Raw genomic sequence first — 14,155 nt, 5'->3', positions numbered from 1 at the left:
CCTGGAGAAGCTGCTGCTAGTCTGGGTAGACAATCCTGAGCTAGATGGACCAGTGTTCTGATTCAGTATACGGCAGCTTCCTATGAGGTGGGGTACCCAATGCTGCCTGCCCCTGCAAACACCCCTCTTTCCCTTTTATCAAAGTGGGGACCAGGAAGGCATCTTGCCTTACTGGCTCCCCAATAATCTGCAACCGGAAGCAACTATCCCGCCCTGCCTCATGGAAGGGCCGCCCTGCATTTGGAGGACAAAGACTGAGAGGCCATGTTTGCCTAAGTCTGTCTATTGCATTCATGGCAGAGGTGAAATCTGAACTGGGGACATTGAGGCACAACTCACTCTTCTTATAGCTGAATCCTGTCCATATTTACCCACAAGTAAGCCTTATTGAGTTCAGTGAGTTTTACTCCTTCGTAAGTGTGTTTTTGATTGTAGCCCTAGCCCTGATGCGATCAGGATGCAATTAAAGGATGACTTCAACTCTGAAACTGCCAACAAAAAGCCACCAGTTGAAAACACGTTTATTTTCACAAGTATGTCCAGTCTGCTTTTAGGATTTTGTTTCCAACTTTCCCTGAAGGCCCATTATGCACTGCTTAGCAGAGCTGTCACCTGGTAAAAGAAATCTTACTTGATTAATCAAAGAAATTTTAATTGACTAAATCTGCATCTGACCAAAATAATTCAAGAAAAAGACATTTTTTCTTGTCTTTAGCTGGTGCATGTATATATAACATCACAAGGCATTCCCTCTTGTGTGAAAGTGAAGGCCTCTTCTGAAATAATGCCTGCTATCTGCATTTTTCAAGTACCTAAATTAAAAAAAAATTTTTTTAAGCATGTTACCCAATTAATTTGGGAGGCTTTTTTAGTCAATGAAAAAACATCTTGAGTAGATTAAATCTTGCTGCAAACCCTAGTTTAATTTAAAATAATAATCAAAAATGGCCTGGCTGTGGCAGGATGAAATGTCTCAAATACTTAAAACACTTCGGTTTCTTCTAATATGGTGAGAGAAGCTCATTTTGGCAGCATGTTGAGTGAGTGTTTTGTTAACATCCTCTTCAGCCGGATCCATTTGTGGGAGATGCTATTCCTTGGATGCGAACTCAGTCTCCCACAAAAGAACTGGTTAACAAAGATCCTTGTTAGTGCTTGTAAGAGTGGATATGAGGTTTAATTGAGGGATTTGGGCAGAATGTTCTTTCGCTTTGAGTCTCAGGTCTGCGATACTAGAGGTTTTCCTTTCAGCGGCGACGGGATCAGCAAAGGCAGTCACAACAGAGTCTGCCGGGGGTCCGGGAGCTTTCATTAGGACTGAAGCAGTTGTCATGAGGGGGTTTAAAGCACTGAGAAACCTATATTCATGGGGAGAGAAAGAGAAGGTCAATATCAATTACTTTAGGGAACAATATTTGCTTCCTCAAGAGACAAAAAGGGACAGAAGGCTACCAACCGAAAGGTCGATTGTGTTCCAAGTTTTCATATTTAAATGAAGTTGAACCCACTTCTTCTGTAGCCATTGGCAGCCTCACAGACATTTTTTTAAAAAATAGGATAAAACCTCTGACAATGTATTGAACAAACCCAATGCAAGACAGCAATAATTAAGCCAGTGACACATCAAGGAGTGGATAAAAATGAGTGGTCCTGTAGTCATTCACCAAAAACCACTTTAGGAAGAAGGCTTTACAGAATCCCCATTAATGTCAGTCAAGAGCAAGGTGGCACAACATCGGCCTTCCAGCTGCTGCACCACAACTTTTATAATCCCTGACTACTGGCAACTGTGACTGGGGATGATGGGAGTTGTAGTCCAACAGCAGCTGGAAGGCTGAATTTGTGCAGCCTTGGTGAAGAGGGCTAGCAACATGCCACTCTCTAGCAATTAATTCCAGAAACATGGGGCTACCCCAGAAAAGGCCAAGGAAGTTTTTCACACCTGGTTTTTAGTTTGCATTTCCTCCAGAATGTGTGTGTGTGGGGGGGTATGTTCACATATCGGCCAGATTAAACCCAAAGTCCCTGCGAGCTATCAGGGAGCACTTCAGACACAATTTGGTTTTTTTTTAATCGCATGCTAGAATGTGGCTCGATCTATAATCAGGGTAAAAAAATCCACTTTTTGCATTGGTTTTCTTGGGCAAGTAAAGTCTTTGTGTCTATACCTACAAAGATTAGAATCGTTTGGACAATGGTTTTCCCCATGACACTCTATGGATGTGAAAGCTGGACTTTGAAGAAGCAAGATAGAAAAAGCATTGATGCTTTTGAACTTTGGTGCTGGAGAAGACTCTTGAGGATACCATGGACAGCCAGGAAAACCAACAAATGGATCACAGAACAAATCAACCCAGGATTTTCACTCGAGGCACAAATGACCAGGCTCAAACTATCATACTTCAGACACATTATGCGGAGACCCAGCTCCCTTGAAAAGTCCATCATGCTGGGGAAAGTGGAAGGAAAGAGAAGAAGAGGGCGACCAGCAGCAAGGTGGATGGACTTGATTACGACAGCAATGAATGCACCACTGTGAGACCTGAAAGGCCAAGTTGAAAACTGATCATCCTGGAGAAAATCTGTATATTTGGTTGCTAAGAGTTGACACCAACTTGATGGTACTCAATCAATCAATCAATCAATCAAAAAAGTCTTGCAGAAAACCCACAGTAAAGCCCACTGCCTGGGAAACCTCTAGCTCTTCCTCACTGCCAGTATGAGTGCCCTAGCCAACAGTACTGTGAACATGGCCCTTTCAGCTGAGCTTACTAGGAAGGGGGTTCATCTAGAGAGAGATGTTTTCTGAGACAGGCACGCTGCAGGCTGTTGAGGACTTTAAATAGGCTTTCACTATGCACATCCATTTTTCATAGGTCTTCTCATTAGATTTGTGTACAGTCACTTTGCATAACCATTTGTTTTTATTATATCAATGCATGCCTGTGATAATATATCATTGATAATATATCACCAAATACATGAATTTGGTGTTTTACCAAAAAAGAAAGAAGAAAAAAAGAGGGCCCCCACCCTGAGGAGCCTGCAGTTTAAACTTCAACCCAACGGGAAACAAAGGATGAAAGTGAGCAAATGTAATTGTACCTTTTACAGCCTGATCTTATGCATGTTTACTTGATCTGACATGCAGGGGAGGCCCTCTGATGAGGCAAGTTGAAGCTGTTGCCTCAGACAGCAGATTATTGGGGTGGCTGCAAAATGCCCTCCCACCCCCTGCTTTTAAAATAAAGAGGGAGACGAGTGGCATTTGGCACCTGCCTCAGGAGCACAGAGATCTTGAGCTACCACTGACTCCATGGGACATACTTCTACAGGGCTTACTCCCAAATAAGTGCTCTAGGCTTGCAGCCTCAGAACCACATTATGTGGATATGCTGAGTTTTACCCTTGTATGTGTCTTTTTTTAAACAGGCCCTGAGGCCCCCTAGATCCAGATCAAGACTGGGGAGGAGGATTAAAGGCTCTCTCTGTCCCAGTTGCAGTCCTGAACCAGATCAGGGTTCCAGTATATTTCTGGGAGTGGATTTTGATATATTTGGATAACTCATTTCTCTTTCTCACATACACTCCTGTCTGGACAGAGCTGGCCACACAACAGAAGTTGGTGGGTAGATGGTTGCTTGATAACTTGGTTCTAAACAAACTCTGCTTGTGACTCTTATTAAAATGCACTGTATTTCCCCCACCTCTTCAAGAACACCCCTTTAAATGCGTTGAAACAGACGGAGGTCTTCCAACATATTCTTGCCCCATAACTGATAACATGCTCTTCATGAAATGGAATGCTACCCACCCCCTGCTAGATCGATGGAATGCCTTAGCGTGCATAAACAAAACATACCTGGAAAGGGGAATTGCTCCGTTTTACCTCATTGCCGCTACCTATCACATGGCTGTACTTCCCTGTCCCAACCCAGTCAACTAATTCCTTGCTCATGGTTCACTCCTATAGGTGTTCACTTGGGAATCAGTCCTGCTGCTCAGATCCAGTCCTCAGTGGGATTTTCTCCCATGTAAGAGAGCACAAGATTGCAGCATTAAGGTGTAAATTTACGGCAGCTTACACACTGAGGTAGCTTTATTAAGCTCTCCAGCCCAAATATTCAATGCCAAGCAAGATAACACCTTAAGGTGTAACACAGAGTATGGATGCAACGCAATTCTTGCCCAACAAAACAGCCCATATCTGGGCAACACAAAAACACATAGTCACCATTGTGCTACACCCGCACGACACATCACACTGTTGCTCTTGAAAATGAAATCTATTTCACCTCAATACACTTAATCAGCACCAAGGATAGTGCAGAGACACACCTAAGCTATCCCAAACACAAATACAGCAAAGTCAACATGTACACAACCACCACAAGATGTTAACACTCCAGGGAGAGTTAAGTTGCAAGTGTGCTTAGTGTTTGGTTCCCTTTTGTTTGGCTTTTAATGACCTCATTCTCATGACCACAGGGAGCAAGGCTAAAGAGTTAACCATGATTGCTGGACCCTGAGCACTCCTGCGGAGTGTGATTTGAGGACCTGGAATCTCCAGGGATTCCAGTCCTTGTAATCGATCCCAGTTAAATGCTGTTTGACCACAGCAGTTTGGCTGGGATTGTCTGGAGATTCCAAGTTCTCACATTATGCTCCATACAGGATGTGTCTGTCATGGTTAACTCTTTAACTGCGCGCCTTGTGGTCATGAGAACATGGCCAGTGTTGGGTTGCAAGTTGATTGGATGGGCTGTGTTAACCTGAAGGCATTTTGTTCATTGTGCGACTACATGCTAGTTATGCATAAAGCATCTGCAGTTTATTTCAGGCCAGATCTTGCTTGTCTCATTGTAGTGGCCACCTTTACAGTGCATCTTCTTAATTCTTGAAGAAGGCAACTCTGACAAGCCGCCTCCTTCCACTCCACACAGAAATTGGGCTTTGTTTTGCAAATTCTAGCTTATCTCGGTGTATTTCTGGGTTTTTTAAATGCTGGTTTTAAGCTACTTTTTATGAAAAGATTTGCTGGAGCAAATAGGGAGAGGCACTGACATAGAATCATTAGCATGATAGGAGGGATACTCTCTTTAGAAATTCAGATATAGCTCTTTAGAAGTCTCTCTCTCTCTCCCCCTCCCCTTGGCTAGAAGGAAAAAAAATGGAGGCATGCCATGTGAACTTGCATCAAAAGCAAACTCGAGAGCAGAGGGGAGGGTCTGCTTCCCTCAATGCCGCGAGTGTGATTCGAAGTGGCTTCACTCAACATTTACCCCACAGCATGAAGCCATGTGCAAATAACTCCCTGCAGATGTTAGACTACAACTCCCATCATTCCTCACTCTTGATCACTGTAGTTGGGGATCGTGGGCCAAAGTTGTGCACCCCTGGGCTAGGGCCATGAAGAACTATGAAACTAGTTCTGTGAACCCAATGGAGCTTCAGTCTTAGAGGGGGAAGAAAACCAAATTCTACTTAGCTGATGCAAACCCTTGTCATAAACCTAAGTAGCTCTCTGGATCTCACTGGAGAGCTGCATAAATTAGTTACACTGAATAGCTTCCCATTTATGCTGAGCAGATAAAAATAAACCGGCATTCTAACGTACTTAATTTCCATATTTGTTTTCTACAAACAGCCTGATCCTATGGAGCAATAGGCCTATGGAAGCCCCATTGAAATCAAGTGGCTTTCGCACACCCAGCACGGCACAGGATTGGATTGTCAGATCCGTATCCTTGTGCTATGGTCTCAGGAAGCAAACTGCGTTTGCAGGAAAACTTACCTTCCAAGCTGGGGGCTTAAAATTGGGTTCCGGAAAAGAGACGTCCAGGTGAGGCTTCCGAGGCCAAATGGCGTCAAGCTGGTAGGGTTGAAAGTGGGTGCCACAGATGGCACAGCCATTGTGGCAAGTGGCATTGGTCTCCATGTGGGGTCCAAGAGAGGAGCCTGAGTCAGGGGAATGTCCAAGTATAGACCCAAGGGATGGGTCAAGGAGATCCCAGGCACGTTGCCTAGAATTTCAGTTTTTTCTCGTTTCCTCCACTTTGCCCTTCGGTTTTGAAACCAAACCTTGAGAGAGAGTGAGATTGTGTAAAAGTGGCGTGCCATTTGGATACTCTTCTATTGAACTGGAAGCCCGAGATCGTTAGGCTGTCCAGTTGTAATCAGCAGTAAAGATATTGCAGTTAAACCTATAATCACTGTGTTTTAAACAAACGTTTTGTTGACCTAAGGCTGCAATCCTTTGCACGTTGACTTACGAGTACACAGGAAGCTGCCTTCTACTGAGTCAAACCATTGGTCCATGTAGCTCCGTATTGTGTTTGCAGACTGGCAGTGGCTCTCCAAGGTTTCAGGCAGGAGTCTTTCCCAGCCTTACCTGGAGATGCTGCTGGGCTGGGACTTCTGCATGCAGATGTTCTACTACTGAATTATGGCCCTCTCCACTGAGTTGAATGGGACTTTTTCTGATGAGAGATGCATAGGGTTGCACTACAAATCACCTGAATGTTGTTACAGAGTCTACCATCTTTAACCTCAGCCTAGGATATGAAACCCACTTTAAATTCATCTTATGAATTTTTACCTTTTCTGGGCCGTATATATAACCTAGCCTAGTCACCCTTTGAGAGACTTGATCATCTTAGATTTTGAGCCCTTTGGGGACAGGGATCCATCTTATTTATTTATTATTTCTCTGTGTAAAACGCCCTGAGCCATTTTTGGAAGGGCGGTATAGAAATCAAATACATAATAATAATAATAAGTTTATCAAAGGTTGTCATGATGCCAGTGAAAAGAACCACTTTAGTTCAGCTCACAACCAGCCAGTTAAAGAGTGAGGTACCAAGTAGTTTCTTCCCCACATTAAAACTTGTACTTAATTAAAACTACAATCCTGAACACACTCACTAGGGAATAAGCTTCACTGAATTCAATGGGAGTTACTTGGCCATATGGCCAGAGTTTCTATTATAGAATGTTTGTGTCCACGTGGGTCTGGGGAAGATGAAGATATGATACGTTTACACTATTTACCTGAATAGAAGATGGCCCTGAATAGAAAACGACCCACTTAAAAACAAAGGTTAAATCCAGATTATACAGGTATTTAACCTAAAGGAAGACAGCTCTGCCTTTAAGATTTCTAACTCTGAAAAACATGGGGGAAAGTCTAGTCTTAGATTCAAGCAAACACTGTGAAGTCATTCACACAACCGGGCTGGCGGGTGGGAGGCTAGCCTGGGTTAGGCTGCACGTGAAAACATCCTCAGTATTTGTTACAGAAATTAAAACTCTGAGCCTGTGGTTCCAGAAAGAGGGAATTGTCTGCATGGGAAACATGGAGAGATTTCTACTGGGTTAGAGACCAAATGAAACTAAATGTAATTATTAGGGCTTCATCCATTTAAAAAAAAAAACCCCAACAACTTTTAAAATTCTTTTATAGCTCGCCCCATTCCATGTAAAATAAATTATAAAAACAGAGATGGTGGTTGACATCCTGACTAAATTACTCAGTGGAAGTACTACTGAAATTAAAAAGTTCTTTAGAGTAACTCCCGAGTAATACTATTGAGTTGCTTTATCTGGATGTCAGCCTGTGGCTGACAAGTTCTACAAGGCAACATGCTCAGTTCTGAACCACCCGCGTTGCCACAGGCATCTAGAGCAATAGAGAAGAGAGCTGGTCTGGTGGTAGCAAGCATGACTTGTCCCCATAGCTAAGCAGGGTCTGCCCTGGTTGCATCTGAATGGGAGACTTGATGTGTGAGCACTGCAAGATATTCCCCTCAGGGGATGAAGCCACTCTGAGAAGAGCAGAAGGTTCCAAGTTCCCTCCCTGGCTTCTCCAAGATAGGGCTGAGAGAGACTCCTGCCTGCAACCTTGGAGAAGCCGCTGCCAGTCTGTGAAGACAATACTGAGCTAGATAGACCAATGGTCTGACTCAGTATATGGCAGCTTCCTATATGAAAGGGAGACTGGATGTGTGAGCACTGTCGGATATCCCCTTAGGGGATGGAGCCGCTCTGGGAAAAGCTTCTAGGTTCCGAGTTTCCTCCCTGGCAGCATCTCCAAGACAGGGCTGAGAGAGATTCCTGCCTGCAACCTTGGAGAAGCCGCTGCCAGTCTGTGTAGACAATGCTGAGTGAGATGGACCAATGGTCGGACTCAGGATATGGCAGCTTCCTATGTCCCTATGTAATACTCGCGGTGCTGCAGAATGGAGTTCAGCCACTATTGCTTAAAATCAAACAATCACACCTCCATGGTGCTACAAAGAAGTGTGATTGTGCAATTCTAAGCAGTAGCGGATGAACCTTGTACCACAGCACCACTCTAGACACCTGTGGCAGCAGGGATGCTTCAGAACCGACCATTTTGCCTTGCAGAACATGCCAGCCACGGTGTGTCCAGTCCTGGATGTTTAATCTCGCACTTGCTACTCTCTCAAGTTCAAGAGTGGACATCCAGGGCTCAGTCAGCGTGCAGATTTATAGCAGCAATCACTTACCTGAACTCTGGCTTCCGTGAGGTCCAGCCGCATTGCAAGTTCCTCCCTGGAAACCAAAAACCAAGAATGCTTTTAACAATTGGAAGATTTTAGCACTGGAAAACTTTAGCATTGGAAAGAGGACGACCAGCAGCCAGGTGGATGGACTCGATGACGACAGGCATGAATGCACCACTGAGAGACCTGAAAGGCCAAGTTGAAGACCGATCATCCTGGAGAGAATCTATCTATGCGGTCACCAAGAGTTGGCACCAACTTGATAGCACTTACCAGCTCACATGGAGGATTAGCAAATGACTAGTCTGATGGTCAGAACATAAGAGCAGCCCTGCTGGATCAGGCTCAAGGCCCATCTAGTCCAGCATCCTGTTTCACACAGTGGCCCACCAGATGCCCCCGAGGGGTGAGGGCTTGCCCTCTCTCCTGCCGTTGAGCTATCAAGCTCAGTATTGTCTTCACAGACTGGCAGCGGCTTCTCCAAGGTTGCAGGCAGGGGTCTCTCTCAGCCCCATCTTGGAGATGCTGCCAGGGAGGGAACTTGGAGCCTTCTTCTGCTCTTCCCAGAGCGGCTCCATCCCTTGAGGGGACTCTCTTCCAGTGCTCACACATGTATTCTCCCATTCAAATGCAACCAGGGCAGACCCTGCTTAGCTAGGGGGACAAGTCATGCTTGCTTCCACAAGCCCAGCCTGAGAGGATTCCTTTTTGGGAAACGAATGCCGAGGCATTCCTATTCCAGGGAGGGAGTGCAGCTTAGGAGACCAGCTGTTTCTTGGGGGCTGAGGTGCAATGAGCAAAGAAGGCTGTGTATTTTTAGGGGTGCACACCTCTGGGAGCAGGGTGCAGGATGACATCGGATGTTCTTGCACCCCTGTGCAGTACTTCAGGGAGAGAAAGAATAATGGGCAATGCTATAGTCTGCCACCGCCTCCCCACCCAGAATCGGTGCCAGAGGTGACCGCCTAGGGTCCCCTGACGGTGAGCCCCTTTGAGGCAACAAGCAGGAACAACCATTTCCTCCCCCTCTCCCTCTCTGTGAACTGCCTTGGAAACTGCAGCTGAGAAGCGGCACTTTTAAAGTGTTGGCTGGGAGGAAGCAAGCAAGGCTCTCTATTCAGCCCCACACCCAACAAAACAGGGGGGGGAAACCCCAGATACTGCTGTACAAATGGTGTGATATAACCAGTAAATATAATATCTTAATATGACATCTTTCTATTTATTAAACCATGTTGCAAGGCGTTACAAAGCTTGCAACAAACAATGTGCAGTAAGTCTAAATAGATCTACACCCTGTTTTGGAAGTCTCTTGGGAGATAAATAAATATCCAGAGATGATTCTGTATACAGTTTTCTGAAAACACAACATTGAAGGCCACTTGAAATGACTGCAGAGCTGATAGTTGATGACAATGGCTGAGAGTTCTTATGGCTGCAAGAGCGGAGGAATGTTAGGACAGCTGCGAGGAGTTCTAATGCCTGCAAAACAGGTAGCCTAGTGCCCATGCTCTGCCTGGTGTGGACTTTTTCCATTACAACTTTTCAGAACATTGTATATAGAAGCATCTTGGTAATGCATTGCAACATGGTTTGATCCATTGAAAGATGGCATATTGAGATATTTATATGTACTGGTTATATGGGGTGCCATTTGTACAGCAGTGTCCCCCCCCTTTTGCTTTGTGTTCTGAGTAAGATACTACCCCCTTTTTTGTGGGTTTAGCATTCCCTATTCAGCCCCGCCAAGGGGCCCCCCCAGGGGCTGCTGCCTGCCTGGGTTTCACTGCGTGGAGCCGCCTGTGACCTGCTGCCCACCCCGCTATGGCCAGATGAAAGAGCCCGGGGGCTTCTCCTGTAGAAGAGCGGCCTGCGAGCCCCCTGGCCAGCCCTGTCCTCCTCCTCCTCCCCGTGCAGCCTACCTGGTGAAGACGTCCGGGTAGTGGGAGCGGCGGAAAGCGCGCTCCAGCTCCTCCAGCTGCAAGCTGCTGAAGGTGGTGCGGTAGCGGCGCTGCTTCCTCTTGAGCTGCCCGGCCGCGCAGGGAGCCTCGACGGCGCCGGCCAGCAGCCGCCCCCTCGGGCAGCAGTTGCTGCTGGCGCCCCGCGCGTCCTGCTCCTCGGCCGCCTCCTCCGCGCCGCTCCCCGCCACCTGGGGCTTCTCCACCGCCGTCGTCTCGGGGGGCTTCCGCGGCTCTGCGGGGTCCCCGCCTGGTGGGGGGGGGGGAAGCGGGTAAGGAGAGAGGTGGGGAGGGAAAGGTTAGTTTTTTGAGGGGTGGGATAGATGGCATCGAGAGGCCCGCTCTGCTCGCTCGCCCGCCCCCGGGGCTCCAGGCGGGTCCCTGGGACCACGAGGTGGGAATGGCGGCCTGGGAGGGAACACGCCCCCCCGCGCGCCCGCATGGGCAGCTTACTCGAGAGTAAAGAGCAGGACTCCACGGGGCGCTGCCTGTCTTTGCTAAATTCTGTGCAATGGCCTCAACTATTCGGAAACAGAGGGTTAATCCCGGCAAGTCAGTGTAAATCGTTGTTGACGTCGTAGAATTGTCGGTGCCGGTATTGTAAATAGTATTCCCCCCACCCCACCACCTGTATTGGTTGAAGACCGTGATACAATCAACCTAATCTCATCCTTTAAAGCCCCCCCCCCGCGCCCCCACTGGCTTATCCGCACAACAACCCTGTGAGGTAGACGAGCCTGAGAGGGAACGGCTGCCTGGCCCAGGGTCACACCAGTGAGCTTCAGGGCTGCGCGGGGCTTGACAAACCCAACCACCCGAGGCGGCCGCCCTCCCCCACGCCGGGTCTGCAAGCTCCTCGGGGCAGGAAGCGACCAGCGCGTCCCTCGGGGCGGCTTGCTTTGCGCCGAATGGGCTGGCGGCGCTGCCCGACGGACGAAGCAAGGTGTGGGGGGAGTGCCCGGGCGGGCCGCTGACTCGAAGTCGGCGCTCCTTGGACTCGGGGAGAGAAGAAGTCCGAGACGGGCTGCCGAGCCAGCTCGCCAAGGCCTCGCGCGGAGGATCGTGGCCCTCCGGTCCCTGCCGGGGAACAGCTGGGCGGGCGCAGAGCCCGGGGTGGGAGTCGAGCAGGACGCCCCGCTTCCCTCCGTTCTCCTCGAACCCGGACTCCGGTGTCGTCCCCGCCTCGGGCTCCCCCAAATCCGGATTGACGGGCACAGCTCCGACGCCCCCTCCGCCTCCGCGCCCCTCACCGTGGTGCCCCGCGGCGGGGCTGCGGCTGCCCAGGATGCTGTCGATGAAGTAGGAGGTGAGCAGGTGCAGGGCGGGGGCGGCGGCGGCGGCGGCGGGGCTGGCGCTCTGCATGGCTACTGCTCGCCCTCCGCCGGGCGCCGGGTTTTATTGGCGCGGGCAGCGCCCCCATTAGCATCTCGGGGGCTGTGGGCTGCTCCCGGGGCAGGGACTTCTCCTCTGCAGCTGGGTGGGGAGAGCGGCGGCTCCGTCCTCGTGGAGGGAAGCCGAGCCACTCCTCTGCGCCCCCCCCCCCCCATCCAAAGAAAGTGGGGAGGCGCGCGGGAAGGGGCTCCACCCGGCAGGAGGAGCAGTTTGGAAACCGAGTTGCTGCTGAATTGGAAATGGGGTGGGGCGGGGCGGGGCAGGCAGATGGGACACTTGCTGCTGGGGAAAGAGTTGGCCCCCATCGCCTTCCTTGGAGAAGGACCCTCACTCAGTAAGAAGAGTGTCTGCAGTGCTTGGCATGCAGTCTCGGGTTCAGGGGCTGGCATCTCCCAAGGAAGGGCTAGGCTAGGCTAGACCTTCTGTCTGGAGCCTTGGAGAAGCTGCTGCCAGTCTGTGTAGGCAATGCTGAGCTAGACGGAACCATGGTCTGACTCGGTATACGGCAGCTGCAGGGGTGTAGCTAGAATTGAGCAGATGGGTTCAAAGAACCTGGGCCCCACCGTCCCTGAGGGCCCCCCCCGCTCCACTCCTCCCTATCAGAGGTGCCCCTAGGTCATTTTGGAGCCTGCACCTGAAGGCCTTTGGAGGCCCCCCCACCACTCTGCACAATAAGCACCATCACGCTTGGCCAGGCAACCACACCACATAGGACAGACTAAAGAGGACCCCCACCGCTGGCACCGTGGAGGCCCTGGACCTCGGCCTGGAAGTCCAGGAGTAAGAGTACCTCTCCTCCCTGTTTTCTTCATTATCTCCCTCACGCTACTGCGGAGGAGAGGGGTGAACATGGGGCCCTTCTCCCCTGGCTACACCCCTGGGCAGCTTCCCATGAAACCCTCCGGTTCCCCTTGACGACTAGTCAGATTAGTGTAAGACAGGGGCGTCACTATCATAGGGCAAGGGGAGAGAGTTGTCCGGGGGCCCACTGCCTTGGGAGGCCCCCCCCCGAGGCAAGTCACATGACTGACTCCCCCAGCCGCACACCCACCTGGGCTTCCTTCAGTTGTATTCATCCTCCGAAATTGAGGTGAGCGTGAAGACCTGGAGCTACCAGAACAGCACATCTTTCTCGAGTACTATTAGATGACTTCCGTCGTCCACACTTTTCAAAACCTTTTAAAAAATAATTTAGGATGATGTTCTGTTGTGGCACATAGGAGAGAGAGAGAGAGAGATAAATTTTATTTTTATTTATATATTTATATATTTTTTAAACTATGCTTTTTGTTACCACTATTCAGCCTCATTTGTTACCACTCACTCAGCCTCACTATTCAGCCTCATCCCCTGCTAACTGGGCAAAGAGGCACCTATTACCATGGTGATTCTCTTTATTTAGCAGGGGGAGAGCACCTGGTCCTATCCACCCCCAACACAGTACTTCCAGTGGCTGTTGCTGGGGTCTGTCTTGTGTTTTTTTTAGAATGTGAGCCCTTTGGGGACAGGGAGCCATCTTAATTATTTATTATCTCTCTGTGTAAACTGCCCTGAGTCATTTTTGGAAGGGCGGTATAGAAATCAAATTATTATTATTATTATTATTATTATTATTATTATTATTATTATTATTAAAGATTTCTTTAATTCATGAGCTGAGCTTCAGTGAGGGGGCCCCCATTTTAAAATCTTGTCTCTGGGGCTGGGCCCACACCCCTGGCGTAAGACGAGCACCCTTACATTCTCCAGCTCCTTTCCATGCCACTTTCTCATCCTCTTTCTCCCTGGCCAACAGAAATGAGTTTTTAACATCCAGACATTGCAATAACTGCTCCCCTACACAAAGTGGCTTGTTACAGCTTTTGTGCCACTTTCTGAGAGTTCCCCCACTCACATTGTTCCTTTTGGGATGGATGCTCAAACTAGATGTCCTCAGTGTCCGTTTTATTTTTTATTAGAATTTCTTTGGGCACGGTTCCATTTTTATATTTTACGCATTTATATTATTTTAAAAATAGTGTTGACATTGAAGGCGGCTTCGCAAACTCTCATGAAAGCACGCATGTAATAAAAACATTAAAAACCAATAAAACGGGTAAACGTGCCATTCTGTATAAATAACGGGTTTTAAAAATCTGAGCCGTGCATTTAAGCTGGGATCAGTTCCAATCACACAGAGACCAGGGATGGAGTGGGTCTGGCTTTAAGAGCAAAAAGGGTATATGGAGCCGTAACTCAGTGGCAGAACAGCTGCTTTGCCTGCAAAAGGTCCCAGGTTCA

The 14,155-nt window shown here is 48.6% G+C and overlaps 1 protein-coding gene across 1 annotated transcript; it reads right to left on the bottom strand.

The window, feature by feature from the left end:
• Window positions 1-489: 489 nt before the first annotated feature.
• ESX1 (ESX homeobox 1) lies at window positions 490-11,936 on the bottom strand. The gene is made up of 5 exons (XM_053274198.1): window positions 11,734-11,936; window positions 10,448-10,733; window positions 8,529-8,574; window positions 5,795-6,081; window positions 490-1,358 (listed from the first exon to the last, which is right to left on the bottom strand). Exons 1-5 carry the CDS (start codon window positions 11,843-11,845, stop codon window positions 1,133-1,135), a joined length of 957 nt encoding a protein of 318 aa, XP_053130173.1. The 5' UTR covers window positions 11,846-11,936; the 3' UTR covers window positions 490-1,132.
• Window positions 11,937-14,155: the final 2,219 nt, after the last annotated feature.

This window comes from Hemicordylus capensis, chromosome 11 (assembly GCF_027244095.1).
Source record: "Hemicordylus capensis ecotype Gifberg chromosome 11, rHemCap1.1.pri, whole genome shotgun sequence".
Taxonomy (NCBI): domain Eukaryota; kingdom Metazoa; phylum Chordata; class Lepidosauria; order Squamata; family Cordylidae; genus Hemicordylus; species Hemicordylus capensis.
This window is presented reverse-complemented; position numbering and strand designations above follow the sequence as displayed.

Bases quoted from the DNA above. Each gene is read 5' to 3' on its own strand.
- ESX1 (XM_053274198.1), bottom strand. From the start codon at position 11,845: ATGCAGAGCGCCAGCCCCGCCGCCGCCGCCGCCGCCCCCGCCCTGCAC. The intron at 10,734-11,733 runs GTGAGGGGCGCG...CCCCCCCACCAG, and splicing joins CCCCGCCGCGGGGCACCACG to GCGGGGACCCCGCAGAGCCG. The intron at 8,575-10,447 runs GTAGGCTGCACG...TTTGGTTTCCAG, and splicing joins TACCCGGACGTCTTCACCAG to GGAGGAACTTGCAATGCGGC.